This window comes from Mirounga angustirostris, unplaced genomic scaffold, assembly GCF_029215605.1.
Source record: "Mirounga angustirostris isolate CCGP_5_RB_7025 unplaced genomic scaffold, mMirAng1.0.hap1 SCAF_10, whole genome shotgun sequence".
Classification (NCBI taxonomy): domain Eukaryota; kingdom Metazoa; phylum Chordata; class Mammalia; order Carnivora; family Phocidae; genus Mirounga; species Mirounga angustirostris.
In genome coordinates, this window is record NW_026991718.1 from 136,273,020 (window position 1) to 136,291,890 (window position 18,871).

Here is an 18,871-nt window from a genome sequence, read left to right on the forward strand (position 1 = left end):
CTTTCCCGGGGCCTCTAATTTCTTTCTTGGCTTCTCAGGTCTAACAGTGCGTTCTGATGCACAAACGGGAATTAGTCCCGTCCCCAGTCCTTAGGGGCACAAGGCAGCCGGGGCTCCGACTCTGAGCTCTGCACTGCGCTGGAGGGTCTGCAAAGTCTGCAGGCGGATCTACCGCCTCGCTCCGCTCTGCGCTTCTCTGATGGGCTGGTCTCTCAGGGCTGAGTCCTGACAGCCCAACGTGGGCGCAAGGCCTCCCAGGAGGTGGGCCGGGGCTGGGGGGAGTCAGTGCGAAGACACCCCAAACGTAGAGAACCCAAGGGGAGCGCCCTCCCACCGTGGGCCGGGCAGGAAGTTAGCCTAAGCAGAGCAGGGGCTCCCCCTCCAGAGCGGGCGCCCAGGGTATGCGTGGGGGGACCCCCAGCCTCCTTCAGTCCTCAGGTCCCCGCCTTCCCCTCCACCCCCCCCCAGTACAAGGAGTCGGGGCCCCTCGGCCCACCCGGGCTCCGACGCCCGGCCGCGCGGGGCGGGGGCACCAGGAGGAGGCGGCGGGCGCGGCGCGCCGGGCGCTGGCGCGGGCGCGGCGCGGGGGGCGCGGCGCCTTTAAGGCCCGCGTCAGGCCGAGCGAGCGCAGGGGCCGGGCTCGGGGCGGGGCCTCGGCGGGGCGGCCGCGCGGCTTCACCTGCAGTTCGGAGCGCGCGGAACAGAGGCGCGGGCGGCTGCGAGGCCGGCGGACGCACCGGCCCGAGGGAGCGCGCCGCCGGCCGACTTGGCCTGGCTCCCGGAGCCGGGCGGCGATCGCGGCGGCGCGGCCGGGCTGGAGGCGCGGGGCCCGATCGAGCGGCGGCGGCGGCCATCGGAGCTGCGCGAGCCGGGCGGCGGCGGCGGCGGCGGCGGCGGCCGGGAGCGGGCTCCGGGCTCCGGGCGCCGGGCGGGTGCCGGGGCGCGGCGCGGCGGGAAGATGACCGCGGGCTCCGGCGTGCTCCTCGTGCTGCTCTCGCTCTCCGGCGCGCTCCGGGTAAGTTGCCGCCTGGCGTCCCGGCCGCTCGGAAGCCCCGGGCACCGCGGGGCCGCCCCCGGAGCCGGGGGGCGCGCACTCGCCCGGAGGGGCTCTCCCGGGCGCCCCCGCCGCGAGCGCCGCTGCATCTAGAGGCTCCCGCGCTCCGCGCAGCCGCCCGCGGTCGACAGGAACGAGCGAGCCGCGGTGCGGAGCGGGGTGGCATGTGGGTGGCTGGCGGGCCCAGAGAGCTGTGCCCGCAGCGGGACCCGCCAAGCATCCCTTGGCCGCCCCAGGTCCGCGGCCGCTGCTCGGAGCTCGGCTCGCGCGCGTCTGGGCAGGCTGCCCGCTGGCGGAGCCGGCGCGCCCTCCATCGCCCGGGAGCCGCGAGCCTCCGGAGTTGGCGAGCCCAGCCCGGGCCGGGACTGCGGGCGGGGAAGCTGGCGACAGCAGGCAGGGCACCAGGGGTACCAGGGACACCCGGTCTGGCCGCCCTGCCCGAGGCCGAGGTCTCGCGGCGCGGCGCCGCCTCCGCGCTCGTCTTCCGGGTGCCGACAGGGACCTTGGCTGAGGCTGGGCGGCGGATGTGGACCGCGGGCACCCTCGCCGCCGAGTCCCCAGGCGCGGCTGGAGCCGGTGTCCGGCGGGGCCCTCGCCTCTGGCAGCGGGGCCGGGGAGCCAGGCGCCAGGCGGGCGCAGGGTGAGGCTGCCCGGGAGCGCGGCCCGGGCGCCCGCCTCCTTCCCGCCGAGCCCGCGAGCCCGGCCCCCAGACCGGTGTGCGCGGCGGGCGCAGGCCCCGGGGGCGGCGTGCGGGGCGGCGGCGGGGCCGCGGGAGCTGCAGGAACCCCCTCTCGTGGCCGATGGGCCTCGCTGCTCCTCAGGGCAGCGCAGTTGGAACCTGCGAGATAAACGAGTGCGGCGCCCCCAGGCCCGCTCCGAGGCTGCGGGGCGCTCCGGCTGCGCTCGCCGCACGCCCGGGCGGGGCGAAACTTTCCTGGGCGAGTTCGCCTCCGGGGCTCCGGTCCTCTGTGGAGCTCCGTTCCCGAGAAGTGGAGCTGCGGTTTGGAGCCTTCCCAAGGAATGAACCCGCGCCCCTCGCCCTCCCCATAGGGCTTTCGGGGGAGGGGGCCGGCGTCGGAGGGTGGGAGCCAAGGCCGGCCGGGCGGCGGCCCCGCGAAGGCACGACTGCGCGCGTGTGCGCCCCTGCCGCCGGTGTGCGCTGGCCGGGGAACGGGGCCGCTGAGCTCGCTCGTCCGGGCCCAGCGTCCCTGCTACGCGCGCAGTCTCTTCGACGGTTCCCCACCCTGCCTGCGAGGCTGACCTGGAGCTGCCACTCCCCACAGCCTGGCCTGGGCCCTTTGCCCGCCCCCAGCCCCTTCCGCTGGGACAGGCGGACGCCCACCCTTTCAGGTCAGGGTTAGAGATGGGGGGCTCCACGGGAGGACCAGCGTTCCTCCGGGTGGAGGTGGGAGGACTGGAGGGTGGAGCCCCGTCTTTGGGAAGCCTCCCTCCTTGCCCGGCGCTGAGCCTCTTCTGGGAGGACCTCCTTTCTTGCTCTGCCCCCTCCTCCCCCCCGGTGACCCACGGAGAAGACCTAAGCCTGCAGGCCCTCTGCGCCCAGAGCCCAGCTCCGGGGCACCAAGCGTGCCATGGCCGTCAGGCTGCCGCTGGCTGCACCTCCCTCCTCTCCGTGGCTTGGGATACTCCTCAGATATTGCCCTCTGTGGGGCCAGAGAGGCCCTCCCAGGCAGCAGCCTTGGCGTCAGCCGTCCCTCCTCCCCACCAAGCACCCCTGACCCCAGGCCAATCCAGCAGGGCCCCTTGTGGGCGCTGGGCTTGCGCCTGCGCCGCGCAGAAAGCGGAGGTACCTCCGCCTGGCGCACGGTCACAAGGTCAGGTGCACCCTCGCGCCGCGTCACCCGCCCGCGTCGCTCGCGTCACTTCATCCCATCCTCACCTGTCACGGGCGGGTGAGCACAGGACGAGAAGGTGTTTTCCGAGCCAGAGGCCACATTCACCCAACTTTGATCACCGACATCCTGATAGCTGTCCTGCGTCCTTCGCGGTTACCGACACTCCCTGGCTGTGCCCAGGTCACCACTGACCCTGGACCACGCGTGCGTGCGTGCGTGCGGAGGACAGCACACGGGGCGTGCAGACTGTGGCTCTGCCCTCGGCCTCGCGGTCCACGGGGTCTGGGGGGCTGCTGAACCAGGTGAGTCCATGAGAGCACAGAAGCAGAAGAGCATTGGTTTTGGGTGGAGACCGAGGCTTCTGCGTTCCTGTCATAGCCGGAGGCAAGACCCAGCCTGCAGCAGCCCCTAGTAAACATGGGCTTTGGATTAAATTTCTGTCAACTTCACATTTGTTCCAACCTCTTTTCTTTCTGTTCTCAGGCCCATAATGGGGATCTTACAGCCAGGGAGACCTGCAAGGCTGGATTCTCTGAAGAAGACTACACGGCATTAATCTCGGAAAATATTCTGGAAGGAGAGAGGCTACTCAAAGGTAGGGGGCTTGCGGGGTGGGAAGAAATTGCACATCATGCTCTGGACGGGGCGGGGAGACATTTCCAGGAACAGGCAAGGCGGGGCTGTCTTTGAGGCAGGCTCTTTGCAAAATGATGGCTCTGAGGTCAGTAAGATGGGGAATCTGGGGACCTGGAAGGCATTTTGCATCACAGGTGAATGATTCAGAATGCCTGTCATTTTTGAGTGAGGTGAATCATTTCCTGGGCAACAAATTAGAATTCGGATGTAACGTCACCCAAATAATGTGCAGGGAGAGACTTTCTTGCTAAGTATTTTTATGTATGAAATTCTGGATTCTTAAATTATCCCTGCTTTGAAATGCATGATAAAGCAGACGATGTTGTTGGAGATGCGGTAAATAAGCCCACAGACGTTCTGTTCACAAATGTGGCATTCATTTTCATTACAGCCGCACTGACAACACGAAAACACACATGCAGGAGGGAGCTACCAATTAGCTTTATCCTAATTGTAAGGTTATATCCACATTTGTGATGGGAACGTCAGAAGCAGCTTCAGAAGTCAAGTGACAGTAGATCATTCTGCATGTTGATCTGTTTCCCTTTCGAGACAAACTAATTAAACTTTCCATTTGCATGGGAGAGGAAATAAATCAGTTCTTCCTTCTGAGGATTCCAGATCCTATCACGAACACCACGGCTGTGCGCCTTCCCAGAAGTAGCAGCTTTTAGCTGATTTCAGAGGGATGGAGCAAACTTTGGATAAAGCTTCAGCACTAAATTTTAGCACTCACGACTCAATAATCCTCATACTGCTGACTTTCTCCCCAGTTTTGTGTTTTAGGGAATCTGGGATTTTCCCTTAAGAGCTGATAGCAGCTTCTTTGGGTGGGGCGGGGGTGGGAGCACAGACATATCGGGAGGTGATCTTTCAGATCCTCTTCCTTGGAGACTGAGCTTGTTGACTTACCTTGTTTGTGCCTGGTTGTATGAACCGGGGATTTTTACTTGGTACTAAGTCCAACCCTTACTTGTTTGTCTGCATTGACTGCTAAGGGTATGATACAATTGAATCTTCCATTGATTACCAAAAAAATAAAAATGAAATTCCCAGCAGTTGACCAGAAGCAGAATGGGTGTGTTGCATGAGGAGGCATATACTGGTAAGAGTTTTCAGGAGATGCTCCGTGAATTGCACTGTGCATGTCATTTTAGAGTTCGAGAGGGTGGACCATCTTTCGGGATGTGTCAGCCTCCTGAGCATCCCTGTGTGTGCTCAGGGAAGGCCCAGAAGATTCTTCCACACTGGGTGTGTTGTACTGTTGCATATAGCGGGGGACACTCTGCGGTACCCCCGTTTGCTTCTCTGGAAACTGGCATCCTGGGCCTCTCTGAGTATGGACCTGCACTTGAGAACATCTTGGAGTCTCAGTTTTACTCAGGAATGTAAGAAAAGTACCTCTATTTTAGTAAGGCCAAGTGCTACCTACTGTGGAAGAGAATGGCAGATTTTCATACCTTTTTTGATGAAATGTGGGATTTCTAACAGGCATCTGGTCTCCCTCCTGACTGCTTTGTGGGTCCAGGCTGAACTGGCCTCTCTGCTTTTGGTCAGTGTTGTGGGGAAGTCTTGATCACTGGCTGGACGTTGGCCTGCCCCCTGAGCCCAGACGTGGTTCACCCAGTGTGGAATGGAGAAGGTGAACTTGGACCAGCCTACAGGCTTTGGGGATGCATGGCCCATTTTCGGGGCACTTACTTATTCCTGAAATGAGGCTCAGCCCAACCCAGGTTGAGGGGAGAATTGCAGGTGTCTCACAGGCCTTGGGACCTGCTCCTCCCCTCCTGTGGGGCAGGCTAGAGCCCCATTGCTTCTCCTGCCCCTGTGTGCACCCCGCCCCCCACTGTTCTCCGGGACAAAGATGTTTTATATCTTAGAAATAATTTTACACATATGGAGGTAAAAGCTGATGCAGACACACACTCAAACCAGGGCAGATAAAAATTTCTCTTTTTATGTACGTACTCTGCAAACCAGAAGACCACAGTGAACATGTGTGCATCCAAAATAAAATAAAGCTACAGTTTCTGTTATTCTGGTAGGAATCAAGTTAAATAGATAATGACTACTTATAATTGAGTTACTCCAACAGAGAGCTTAACCTTAATTTGACAAGCAAAGCTTCACAGAGTCACCGTTTTATTATAAGTACCCCAAAAGCCATTAACGGCTGCTTGGTGGCTCCTTCTCTTTGACTGAGTCAGCTTACCAGCAGCCCCAAACATCCAGATTCCAGAAGGAGCGATTTGTTACACAGTAATTAACTTATTTATGATAAATGGATGGAAGAAATGTCGTGGCATTTTGTTTTACGTCTAAATGAAAAGCATTTGCATTCTAAAAATTTCATGCTAATTAGACTTAAAATAGTTTTCCCCAATAGGGCAGCAAATACTGTGGTATTGTGAACCTTGCAAGCAGCAGAGCCTCTAAGTACAACAACGCGGGGCGTCCGTTGGGCTGATTTGTAGCGTTCCCAGATGGCCTCCGCGTTGTGTTTACTATGCGTGCTTTTTCTGGCCAGCTCGTGAACTTAGCCACGTTCTGTTAGCTGTAGTGTTGTTTTCAGGATCATTCACTTATGGCCATGATCACTGGTGTGTGGTAATATCTAACGTAGGATGGTTTAGCTGTTTTCCTTAGGCCAAGACGGAACGTTCTGTGAGCCATAGTTTAGTGTGGGGCAGTTGCTGAGCTGGTGTCTTTTTCTCGGCTTTGTTAATAATTAATGATCAGCCCGGCAACTGATTCGGTGACCCACATTGCTCTCTTGTGGCGGGCAGAGTTCTGGAAAACCCAGACCAGCTTCGCGGCAAAACCGCCCCCCTGGATGGGAGAGTGATAGGCCGTATAGTGGGCACCCGGGACGCGTGGGTACTGTCTCCCCTGGGTCCTGGACAGGAGGCGGCGTGTGAGTAGAAATGTCTGCTGGGAGCAGGAGGGAGTTGGGTCTGGACGTTACCTGGGGAGGGTGGACTCAAATAATACAGAGAAGAGAAGAGCACTGTTTCTGATGACTTCCTCAGAAAAGCTTTTGTGCTAGGGCCGTCGTGTGCACCCCCAACCACACTCTGCTTTCTCCTCAGAGAACTTCTGTTCTGTGGGCAAGCATCTCTCTCAGTTAAATGGTAAGGTTCATGAGGGCAGCACCTCTGGCACTCTGCTGTACTGTTTTAGATCATTTCAGGATGTGTTCAGCCAATAGGATAAAACCCCATTACCAGAATCTTAAATGAAGGGGGGTTAATTTTTCTCATGTCACAGTGAAGAGAGAGATGGTCGGGGGCTGGGACAGCTTGTGAGCGCCATTATCACTCACCTGATCTTTATTCTACCATCTTTAGTTTGTCAGCTGTTTATTGCCTCGTCATTGTAAACTAGCTGCTGTGGCTCCGGCCATTGCATTTGAGTTTGGAGCAGGATAAAGGAGGGAGTAGTGGCACCATTTGCATCCCTTCCCTGTATCAGGAAGGCAAACACTTTCTCAACATGCTTGCAGTTCTCCTTGGCTAGAACTAGGTCACATGCCGCTCCCAGCAGAAAGGGGCGGGGAGGCTGGGAAGCAGAGAATTGCGTTGTCGTATTTGGGTTAGAGCTATTATGATCCACCACCTGGTAGATCCAGCTCCTTGGAGCAAGTAAGATTCTGTTTTAGGAAGGAAGGAGGGAGGAATGGATATGGAGGAGACAAGCATGGGTGTCTGCCCTTTAAGGCTTCTGCTTCCAGCACCCTCCCTGAATGCGTGGTGGAATGAATGATTCATTTGCATACCAAGGCGCAGAGAGGGAGGGATGGTGGAAGAGAGTCCACATGCAGGTGTTTGGAGTCAGCATATAAGAATTGGCCACACATAATCGGCAGGGCCGGAAGTACCGTTATCTTGGCAAGTATACTGAAAATAGCCTCTTTGCCCACCAGAGTTTGGCTTGACCCACCCCTCTGCAGACAGGTCACTCTTGCCAGGGCAGAGGCATCACCAGATGCAGGGCAAGAGGCTAAGCCAGTCCTGCTGCCGATCATGCCTAACCGCGGTGTGGTTGCCGTCAGTGACAGTCTCAAATGAAGTCATGAATGAGCCCGAGAACGTGGCCGCTGCGGTGCGTCTGGGCCCCCTCGGTTCCCTCGCGGGGAGCGGGGCGCTAGCGAGAAACCAGCCTCACGTGCTTTGAAGCAGTAGACACCGCAGGCTGCCTGTGCCTGGTCCATTCTCACCCTCTTCCTCACTGACACCTCTTCTGTGCTGACCCGTTTGGCATACGCTGAGTCCTGTTGAAGATGCTCACACGTCGGGTAGACTCTCTTAGGCCGAGGTGGCAATACGGCCCCGTTCTGGTTAGTAGGATCTAATTAGGTTATTCTGTTAGACGAGGCTTCTGGGAAAGGTGTTTGTTTGTTTGTTTGTTTCTCCTTTCTTTCCTCCTGGTAGAGAGGAACCTGTTCAGCTGGTCATGCCTTCTGCCTTTTGCCCTTCCCTCTTCCTCCTTCCTGGAAGACAGATGTGATGTCTGAGGCAGAGCAGCAATCTTGTGACTGTGAGGATGGTGCAGCGGGAACTGTATCCTAGGTGGCAGGCTTGAACCACATCCAGATAACCTCCGGGCTCATTGTCCCCCTAAGAGGTGAGAGAAGCAAGGCTAAAGTACCACAGTTGAGTTTTTGTTCTTTGTGGCGCAGTGCAATCCCAGATTCGGGAAGCAAGCACTGTGCACAATGGCAAGTATCTGCCCTTCCCTCTGGAAGCTTGGAACACATTTCATCCTCTGGCTTGAACCCAGGTTTGGGGCGGCCCTTCTACCCATCCTTTGTTCCTTGGGCCTTGGCCTTACTCTGGCTTTAGCGTCCTCTGCTCCTCGTGGACTAGAATCCACGTGCAGCGCCCCGGATCACGGAGAGCGCGCTGTGGGCACTCGGTAAGTATTTGCTGAGCAGATGAAATGAGCAGTCAACCACGTTAGCGTCTGGGCCAGGATGTGGGTGAATCACGAAATGTATGGAGCCAGGCGGCCTGTCTGCCCCACCCAGTGGGGAATGTGCAGTCTCCGCTGGATCTCGTAGCCGTCCTTCTCCAGGAAGCCAGGGAGCAGGCGCTGGGACTTGGGCCGCAGTGTTGACGCACTCTGGGGAGCCTCAGCTACACGGGAGGTGGCGGTGAGGGGCGGCTGGGCAGCACTGCGTGCTCACTGGTGCACTGCCCTCACCTCACGCCGGCACGTTCCTGGCTCTGGAAGCCGGGGGAGTGCTCCTTTTGGAACACTGAGACCTCCACGGCCTCTCTTGGCAGCCGCCTCAGGGGTCCCCGGAAGGAGCCTCCAGAGCCCGCCGTGGAGACCTCGCTGGAGACGGCAGTGCCCCTCTGGCTGTCTTTGGGGCCAGCCTTGCCTTTTCAGCGTCGCTCTGGGTTCTCAGCAGCCTTCCCCCCACTAATTTTGCCTGGTGGCAGAGGTAGGAGGTTGAGAAAGGGAAGTTTATATCCACAGACAGTGGCTTCCGTCAGAGGCAGGGTCAGCCTGGGAAGGCACAGCTGCCGCTGTCGTCCCCGAGCCAGAGTTCAGGCACAGAGAGGGTCCCGGTGGCCAGAAGGAGGCAGACCACCACGGTCTCACACTCAGCTACGTGGCCCATGTGGCCCCAGTGGCCGGGGTGCACTGGGTCCCTGAGGCAGTGCATCAGGAGCCCCCACCCCCACATCTTCCAACTTCTGCCCTGTGTGCGCATAATCACCTGTCACCAGCTAAAAATCCTCACTGCAGAAAGCTCACACACCAGTTAGACGTGAGGATGACAGACACATCGATGCCCTGGCTTGAAGATGAAGACTTGGGCATTTCGGAACCATGTATTTTAATGGCGTCTCAAGGTGTGGGAATGCGAGGCCTTGTGTGATTGTCCCATAGGATCACTGGGTTCTGGCCACACTGCATGCCAGCCTTCTGCAGACACCGCCTGTGTGAGTAAAACTGGTCCTGATTTATGGGTCAGAGGCCGATTGATCGGTTAAGGGAAGTTGAGCGATTGGCCAGAGTGCACGGATTTGCTCCACTTCCCCCGTTTGTCCAGACCCATGCATGTAGCTCATTTATATCCCCCACGTACTGCGATCAAAGATGGTTTCTGAGCACTGAGATCACGTGCACACAGCTGCCCCAGATGTTCAGGGCATCGTCATAAAATTAGCAATTATCAGGCATTCAGACGCCTAATTGTTTCTTGTCTTGGACGTTTGCAACACAAAGAGGCCCAGTGTGTCAAGAGGTGCTCGATGGCCGTCAGTGATGCGTGAGGGCTGATCTGAAATGGGTCCAAACGCCGTGGACACCTTAGGTTTGCAGACCTGGCCCTAGGATCACAAGAGCCAGGGTTCTGTGATGCCAACAGGAGTTTTCCAATTCTGGGCATGAAGCGCATGGTCCGGAGAGCGTGCTCTCTCGGCTCTCAGGCCCGGCCAGCGCTGGGGGATGCCGAGAGAGTCCCTGGTGAGGAGGCCTGCGGTCTGGAGGCCCAGACATGGATGATCCGATCACCAGGGACAGGAAGGAGGCCTCTGATCCTGGACCACGAGGGGATCCAGCGACTCTGCCTAAAGGAGGCTCCTGGCACCCTCTCGCAGTGGGACGTGCGTGAGCGATGTGCGTGCCCTCCATGTGCCCTGGGTCTGGGGGCCTGGGTGTCTCCAGGGCCCCCCATGATAGGTTTCCAGGCCTGTCCCCTCGCTCGCTGCCCCACTCCCTCCCTCCCTCCCTCCTGCGTCTTTGAAGCATAATTAAGTAGGTGCCAGAGCTAATCACAAACTGAGAATAAAGGAATGAGCAAGCATTCGTCTTTCCAAAGAATGTGCTGATTATTCTGACTTTTTGAAGGAGCAAGTCTGACTTCGAGTGGATTCCACCATGAAAAAATACTGTGTGAGTTCCTATGCAGCGAGGGTGGTGGAGCTCCCCCGGCATGTTCTTGTGAAACCTCATGGCCTGGGCTCCTTGCTTCTAGTCCTCAGGGGGGGCTGTGGCATGTTGCAGGCTGGTCTGGTAAAATCCTTTGCTTTTGTCAGCAGGCTCAGAATTTGGGTGACTTTTTGCCCGGGCTCTCGGCTGCCCTCTCCTGGTGTTTCAGGCTGGCTCCCTGACTCCCATCCTTCAACAAAAGAGAACAAAACAAAGCAAACCTACTTAATTATCTTTGGCCAGTGTGTTCTTTCTTCCAAAGCCCATTTCCCTTCCCGACCTCCATCGGGGCAAGCTGGTGTGTGTCGAGGACGTCCCTGGCACTGATACACCCGCTCTCTCCGTGCCTTCGAGACGCCTGTGGGCTCGGGGCGTTTGCAGGTCCTACCCCAGCCCCGCTGGGTCATGCAGAGCTCTCCGTGACTGGGCAAACCCCACCCGCCTTTCCAAGGAGGAGTTCGCTTGGGTCACGGATCGTGTTAGTTTCGTAGGGTACTCCAGCGGTCCGGGTAGTTAGTGGCTTGAAAGACACAAATTTAGCTTCTTGCTGCTCTGGATACCAGAAAGCCAGCATGGGCCAGTCCTCCAGGCCGCCATCAAGGCGTGGGCAGGGCTGCTTCCTCCCGGAGGCCCCAGGGCAGAGTCCGTGGCCTTGCCTGCTCAGTTTGTCGGGGTGCCATGCTTTCCTTGGCTCGCAGCCCACACTCCGTTCCCACAGTCCCACCAGTATTTCTGCCGGTGCCCCCCACCCCCACCCCGTGCTCTCATCACCCCCCTCTGACCCAGGGGCCTCCCTCTTCCACTTACAAGGACTCTTGGAATGGCACAGGGCCCACTGCGATAACCCGGCCTTCCTTAGCCTCCGGGTCCTTGCCCTGGTCACTATGCAGAGGCCTGTGTGCAGGGCAGGTGACACTCGCAGCCATCCCCGGGGCCTCCCTTGAGCCTCTGTTTCTGGCCCCCATGCGCTGAGGTCCTGCTGTGGCTCGCGCACCTCGCCGCGTTCTTCATTCAGTTGCTGGGGGTCCTCAGCAGTTCACATGGACACCCCCTTCACTGTGGGGGAAACGGGGGTCCAGAGCGATGGAGGAAGCCGGGGCGAGTTAGGAAATGCCAGTGCCTGGACGCCCCATGCTGCCCATCTCATTCCCAGAGCCCCCACCCCCCATGTCCTGTGTCTGTAGTGGGGACCCAGATCGGCAGCTTCTTCGTGGCTCCTGAGATGCGATTCGCCACCCGAGAGCCTGCTGGGGAACGGAAGCTGTAGAGCCCACAGCAGCTTGCGATCGGGCTGCTTCGAACATGGCCTTGTTTGGCTTCGCTGTTTTCTTGCTGACAGTGCGTGGGGATTTAGGAAGGATTAAGGTAAGCCTTCAGCGACAGATAAATATCCCTCATCTATGGGAGGCTGGTCCTCGTGGAGGACGGGAGCTTCCCTGCCGAGGCCAGAGGCACCGGGAGAAGCCACAGGTGCGGAGGGAGGCCTTTGTGGCCTGGCATGAGTGCATTTTCCATTTGGAATCCAGTTTCATTATGTTCCAGCCCCCAGGTGGGGGATGCAGACCCACGTCTGCCCGAAAAGGATCTTTCTCTCTCTGTTTTTGAACCGGATGGAGGAGGGCGGCTCACCTCTGGGTCTTCCCTCAGCACTGTGCATCTGTGTTTGTACACCTGACTTGGAAAAACGTTGGATTTTTGTCTTGCATTGGTTTTGCTGCCAAATGTAAGTTTGAACACTGTTGACATTGATCTGCCTGGGAAGCTGAGAGGGAGCCGTCGGTGTTCGCGTTTGCTAAGCACGTGGTGCCAGGCTTCTGCTGCCTGCAAGGCTGAGGGAGAAGTGGGGAGTCATGGGCGGGCATTCTTGGGACAGGGGCCCGGCTGGGCTGTCCTCCTTTTTGTGGACCTCAGTTTCCTTATCTGAAGAGCAGAGGCACATCCAAGCGGGATGGAGGAGCTGCCTGCCTGGGGAACACTTGTGAAACCCGGCAGGCCCCTGGGTCCCCTCCCAGACCTACCATAGTGGGTCGGATGGTGGGCCCCCAAAGATTCATCTACCTGGAACCTGTGACTGGAACTTTGTTGGGAGGAGGGGTCTGGCAGGCATAACTAAGTAAGGCTATTGAGATGAGATTATCCTGGATGATCCAGGTGGGTGCTAAATCCAAGGACAGGTGTCCTCATAAGAGACAGAAGAGCAGAGACACGGGAGAAGCCATGGGAAGGGAGGCAGAGGGGGAGATACAACCACGGCTCAGGGCGGCTATAGGTACCAGAGGCTGGGAGAGGCAGCAAGGAACCTGCCCTGGAGCCTCCCGTGGGCAGCACAGCCCTTCCCACAGCTTGACTTCAGACTCCGGCTTTTGGAACATCAAGAGAATAAGTTCCTGTTATTCTAAGCCCCCGAGCTTGTGGTCATTTGTTACAGGTGCCCCGGGACACCCAGACACCCAGTGCAGCAGAAATTCTGGGGCTGTGCCCTGGGATGCTGCCTGATGGTCGGTCTCCCAGGGAAGCTGGTGCTCAGCCCGAGGACCTCAGGTCTAGAGGAATTTTAGCTTCGGAATCCCAGGGTCAGCGTCCCTGGTGCGGAACCGCTTTATTCCTGGGGGTGTCTGCTGGGGGGTCCCCGGGGTCTGAACGCGCAGCTCGGGCATGCGGCTGGCACGATGCCCTGAGCGTCCACCTCGCCAGAACGGCGCACGAGGCCCTTCAACTGCAGAAATCCAGTCTTCTCTCTTCAAAAGCGTGACACGGAACAATGCCATCGGAACTAAAACGCGCGTGGAACGTTTGCTCTCCTCCCCTTATCTTCCCTTGTCAGATGCCATCTTCAGGAGGAATATAGCTCAGATCGTATCGCGTAGATACACTATAAATATTTTGTTCATGGGAAGGTCTGCATTTGGGCTGGTGGAACTACTGCCTCTAGCTTAGGAGAGGCTCGCTCCCCCTGCTGCCCAGATGTGGAGGCTCGCGGGGAAGGCACGGGCGCTCAGGCAGGGGAGCATTTATAGAACGCGCCTCTTCTCTCCCCAAAACTGCTTTGTTGAGCAAAGGCAAAAAGGCATTATTTCTGGCTCCGAGTGTCAAGTTTCTTGTGTTTCGAGCAGCCGCGTTTTTGCTGCCTGGCTGCTTACTCCTCCGAAAGCAGAGGTCAGCGTGCTTGCTTCAGAGAGCGGCGGCTCAGCTCTTTCCAGGGCCCATCCCTGTGGCCGTCACTTCTTTACCGCTTCGTTGGGGGCAGCCTTGCGTATCCCTGGGGACCGTCACTACCCTGTCCGTGGGTGTGCAGTTGCCGGGGGAGCCCGGGTACCCCGTGGGGAGTCAGCAGCTGCTGCATCCCGCAACCCGGCCATCCCGACTCTTCTGGGGTCTGGATGGGCAACCCTGGGCCGGCGCTGTGGTGGGCTTGGCCTGTTCCTACCAGAGCAGGACTGTCGCTGCTGGACTCAGGATGTCTCGGGTCGCCAAGCAACCCTCAGCTGGGCCCTGGGGCTGCGTTTTCCATTCCCCACAAGTGCCTCTGGCAGCTTGGGCTGAGTGAGAAGGGCCCTCGTTGGGGAACTGCCAGATAAGCTGTTTCCTTGCTTGGTCCTGAGGCTCAGGCTGGTTTGCACTCTGAGGGGATTTGAGGGAGAAAGACACCCTTTTCCCTTTCTTTCTTTTTTCCTGCAGTGAGATGCTGACAGAGGGAAGCCTTGGCTGGCTCCTCGGAGGGGATACCTGTGGGTGTTTGATTAATGAGCGCCTCTGGCGAGCAGGGGAAGCCCACGAGAAGCCGCGTGGTGGTCCCAGCATCCGCCCCTAACCCAGGAGTCAGTAGGACCATCGTTCTGGTCTGTTGATTGTCTGTGGTGTTGTGTGTTGGGCAGTGCTGGGCGCCCGCCAGTGCCCACTGGATTGACCTGCACAACCACCCTGTGAGGGAGGCGCGTGATTAACCCCCTTTACCAAGCAGGGGATGCTGATGCACAACACTCTGGGGCCCCTCGTTCACCCTCCTTCACTGGTGCTGGAGGAGCCTGGGTTTAAGCAGACAGCCTGTCGCCTGAGGCCATCCCGCTGCCCTGTCCACCGCAGCCTCGGATTTTCCCAGTGGACATGGGGCACCCTGGGGTCCAGGCCTGATCAGCTTCCAGGGGTCCGGACCATCATTCACTGTGTGACAGCAGGTTCATGTCCTCGCGACCTTCTGTAGCACCCTCCATAGGAGGAGGTGAGGGTTCCGATTGCAGGGGCGGGTCTGGGGGGCCAGCAGGACGATGTAGGTGAGGCGGTGCCTGCCCTGCTGAACGATGAACACCGACCGGGTCACCGTCGCTGCTGCAGCTCAGCTAAGTGGAGCCCGGGCCTGCAGCATCTCTGCTTTCTGGAGGCTTTGGGGAAGGGAAGCCCACATCCAGGCCCCAGCCCCGAGCAGATTCTCAGAGAAAACGCTGCATTCCTGATGCGTGACCGGGACACCCGTGGCCGCAGGCACCCCTCTTTTCCACGCGGTCAGTGGATGAGCTCAGACGCTCCTCTTGAGAGTCTAGCCCCGAGATGCGGGGAGCCGGCCTTTGATGCAGTCACTTTTCTGTTAGACCGTGGCTCCATTCCGTAGGTTTTTACGGTTGTGTCTGGGAACTTTTCCCTTCTTGGCCTTTCCTTTCTTGTGTGCAGCCAGAGACCTTTTGGCAAAAGGCGTGTTTTTAAAATTGAATAAATAAATTATGGAGTGGCTTCTTTAAAGCTCTGTAGGCTCATGGAGGGGCACAAGTGAACCTAAGTTATTCACTGTGGTTATTTGTTAACAGAGCTCTGGTGTGATTGGACTATGTCATGGCGTATTTAATGCTGGGGCCGGGAAGCTCCAGGGGGATCAGAAGCTGACCGAGCAAGATGTCCACACACAGGGTCTCCCTCTGTAAAGCTGGATGCTTGCTTCTTCACTTGATTCTTAAGCTACCTTACTCTTGCCCACCTTCCCTCAATACAAAGAAGGGATCATACCACTTGTCTCATGTAGTCCTTAATATTTTAAGATGAAAACAGATTACCAGGAAGGGCTGAAAGCGATGAGATTGTGATCAAAACTCTGTAAAATTATAGAGCCTATGTTTTCTTGAGAACAGGGAGGCTCCGAGATGACTTTTTTTTTCCTTTAAAGGAGCTGGACAGCTTAAGGATTGATCTGCAGAGAAGTGTAAGATACACTTCCATGTGGGGAAAAAAAAAATACTTACATGCTTGAAAGGTTAATGGCTGGTAAACGTCAATTTTCTACAATTCTGGCTAATAAAAATACGTTATAAGACATAAAATGTCATGCTGCCAAAATCACAGGGGTCTTTGAAATCCATTTGAAGTCTTGGATCCTTTGAAAATGGTTGGGGTTGGGGGGTGAGGTGTGAGCTTCAAGTCTTTTCCTTCAAGGTTGAGTGATGGCACCTTTGCAGGAAGGTATGAGCATCTCCAAAGAGGCGGAGTCTTTCTCCCAGATTTTTGGTTGAAACACTGAACAAGTGCTCTGGATTCCTAGGTAGGCCTAGAAACTGCAGGTGGCTCTTTACTTCGGTAGCTCTGTCCACCCCAGTAAACCTGCCCTGCATGTGTGGGTCTTTGAGATGGCCCTGCTCCGGGGATTTGCATTCAAAACACTGTAAGCACGGTATTCCCTAAAAACCTCTGTTTTTTTAAACATGATGACAGCCAACAGCCTTTTGTGTCAGCCCCTAAAATTAGAATGGGCTTGTCTCCACTCTTTGGGTAGGAATTCCAGTGCACAGAGATTCTGGAGCTTTCTAGAGTCTCCCGGGGATAACCTGGGGGACTGGAGAGTAAGGGCCTCCTCGCCCTAGCCTCTCCACCTCCCCCGTCTAGTTTGCTTTCCTTGCATGTGAGTCTGAGTGTGCAGAGCAGATGCCTGAGCACCTAGGGAAAACCAGCAGGGCTGCCTAGAAAAGAAGTGCTCGTGGTGTGTTACTGTCCCAGGGTCCTTCGGGTCCCATGTCTTCTGCTGGGTTAAATCAAGCCCCTCGACAAGGGGGCCCCTTCTTCCTAAGTGATGGAAGACAGCCCTCACGTCCAGCCTGGCTGATTCAGCGTGATGGAGGGGCCTGCGGGCTGTCTTCCTGGTTTCTTTGTGAGCAGGATTTGGGCTGGCGCAGGGCCGCGGGCTCGGCTCCAGCATCTCATGAGGCTGCAGCAAAGAGGCTCCCATGTCTGCAGTTCGGTTCTGAAAATCTCCCGTGCTCACCCGATGCTGCCTCTCACCTGTCATCCTCACAAGGTGCGTGAGGCCATGGGAACCTAAAATAGGAACTTGATTTTCCAGCAGGGTGAGCCAGGAGAGGTCGTACCTCCCGCCGGGGATGTGAGAGGAGGTGCCACTCACAGGATGGGTCTGTCCCAGTGTAAGAGAATCTTACTTTTGCCTTTTCCCAGTGGAAACACTAAAAAAGAGGGTTGCTGGGGTCTCACACCAACACGCCAAGGTTTGGGTCTGGGCAGGTTGGGACTCTTGGGACTGACCCAGTTGGGTTCATGTGGGTTGACTGGAGGTGCGGGGGCGGGGGTGGGAAGGGAGCCGAAGGACAGTGGCCTGAGAGCACGGGGACTTGAGAGCAGGCTGCCAGGCTCGTAATCAGTTGCCTCCTTTCTCTTGGAATTCTGTCATGAGGGGTGTTTCCTCCAATTACAAAAGAGGCAGCGAGAAGAGAGTTCTTTCTAAGCCTCCGTCCTCGCAGGAGCCCTGGCGCGGTGCTCGGGACTGCTGGAGACATGCCCCATTGTTGGGCTCTAAAAGGAGGATTCTGGAAGGATATCGTTATGTGACGTGAAAAGTCCCCCAGTGGCTTCCTTAGGTTGACGCTTCAGGGAGGCACTAATTAATCACTTCCTGCAACCACAGGCGAGTAGGGGCCGCTCCCAAGACCAGGAGGCTGCAGGTTGCCCTCTGTCTGTCTGCTCTCCACGCAGGCAGAAAATCACATTGTTTCCTTACTTCGAAAGGCGGTTATTTCATCAGGAAGCCATCCCCTCCCTGCGGTTCTCTAGGAATTGTCTTATTGCATTTCTCCCTTATCAGTTTTGAAATGATATTATTTCCTTCTTGCTTAAATGCCATGCGGGTTCAAAGTTTTGTTGTTGGAAGTGGCGCCACGGATGATGGCCTTGTTTATTAACAGAGTTCCTGGTCACTCTCGAGGAGGGCAGATGTGACCGGGAGGCCGCGTGTGACTCCGGACGCTTGTCTGTGTCTTCCTGCAAGAGTCCCGAGTTCCGAGAGTCAAGCAGGAGCTGTGGAGGCAAAAGCTTATCTATTTATTTCCGAACATATTGTGCCGTTAATCTCTACTCACCATCTCCCGGTGGAACTGCTCTTCGTGAGACTGTAGCCTCTCTCCAGAAAGTTATTTGATTTTTGATGTAAGGAAAGGATTAATGCAGTTGGATTTTGATAAGGCTGTCCATCTTGTGTGGCACAGACATGCTCGTCCTGCCCGTATCTCTGACAGCTGGTTCGTTACGTGGGAGCACTGCAGAGCGGCAATACGGGGCGTGCAGAGATAATTGTAGTTTTGCTATTTAAAAAATAAGTCTAGTGCTTTACAATGTTAAAATGATAACCTGTTTAGGGAAACTCACAGTGCCTGTCTTTTGGCACAGAAAAACCTCTTCTAGCAGCTAGACTTAGATCCTATTAACCTATTTTTATTTTCCTGAGCATAAATTAAAGCCTCATTTCTACTTGCACTCTTAAGCTAGAACGTGGGTCCAGAAGTGCATGTGTGCAGTGTCGAACTAAACGTATTTCCAGGACTCTACACCAATGATGAGCTTATGCCTTTGTTTCTAAATGATCTCCAGTGTTGAGGTTAGATGTACTTGGTTAGACTCGGCCTAAGTAGCTTGATCTGTGGTGGATGTTCCTGATCCAGGTGCTAATCTTGGTGTCTTACCTGGGAACTGGGGGGGAGAGGATTAGAGGCCAGTGGATCGGTATGATCCCATATTCCTGCCGCCCCCCTCTCCCCAGCAGGACGTTCACACCCGCTCACTCACACTGCTGTTTCCCTTGTGGCCACAATGATGTTTTGATGGGATGGGCATCCGTGGAGGCCCAGGGTGGTGGTTAAAGGATGCTGGATAATGGAGACTGGGCCTGTTATTCTATCACGGTGGCTCTGAGAAGGCCACAGGTCAGGGGCTGTTGGATAGAGAAAGGCTACCTTCATTAATACATCACATCGTTTATTTTGCCGTCGGTGGTGATGTCTTGCTTCAGAGATGCTTGTGGATCTTTGGATCCACAGATACCAGAGCAGCTGTATCACTTCTGGGCCATTAGTCACGGGTCCCAGAGGGTCTTGGGCCCCCACGGTCCCAGGGCCCCTTTCCC

The 18,871-nt window shown here is 56.7% G+C and overlaps 1 protein-coding gene across 1 annotated transcript in view; it reads left to right on the forward strand.

The window, feature by feature from the left end:
* The first annotated feature begins 824 nt into the window (after positions 1–824).
* The window catches only part of CDH4 (cadherin 4), a 528,918-nt gene continuing 510,871 nt past the window's right edge, over positions 825–18,871 (forward strand). Inside the window, exons 1-2 of the mRNA XM_064573410.1 lie at positions 825–1,015; positions 3,391–3,502. Of these exons, the coding sequence (XP_064429480.1) occupies positions 959–1,015; positions 3,391–3,502 (169 nt within the window). The 5' untranslated portion in view covers positions 825–958. The remainder of the gene's footprint in view (positions 1,016–3,390; positions 3,503–18,871) is intronic.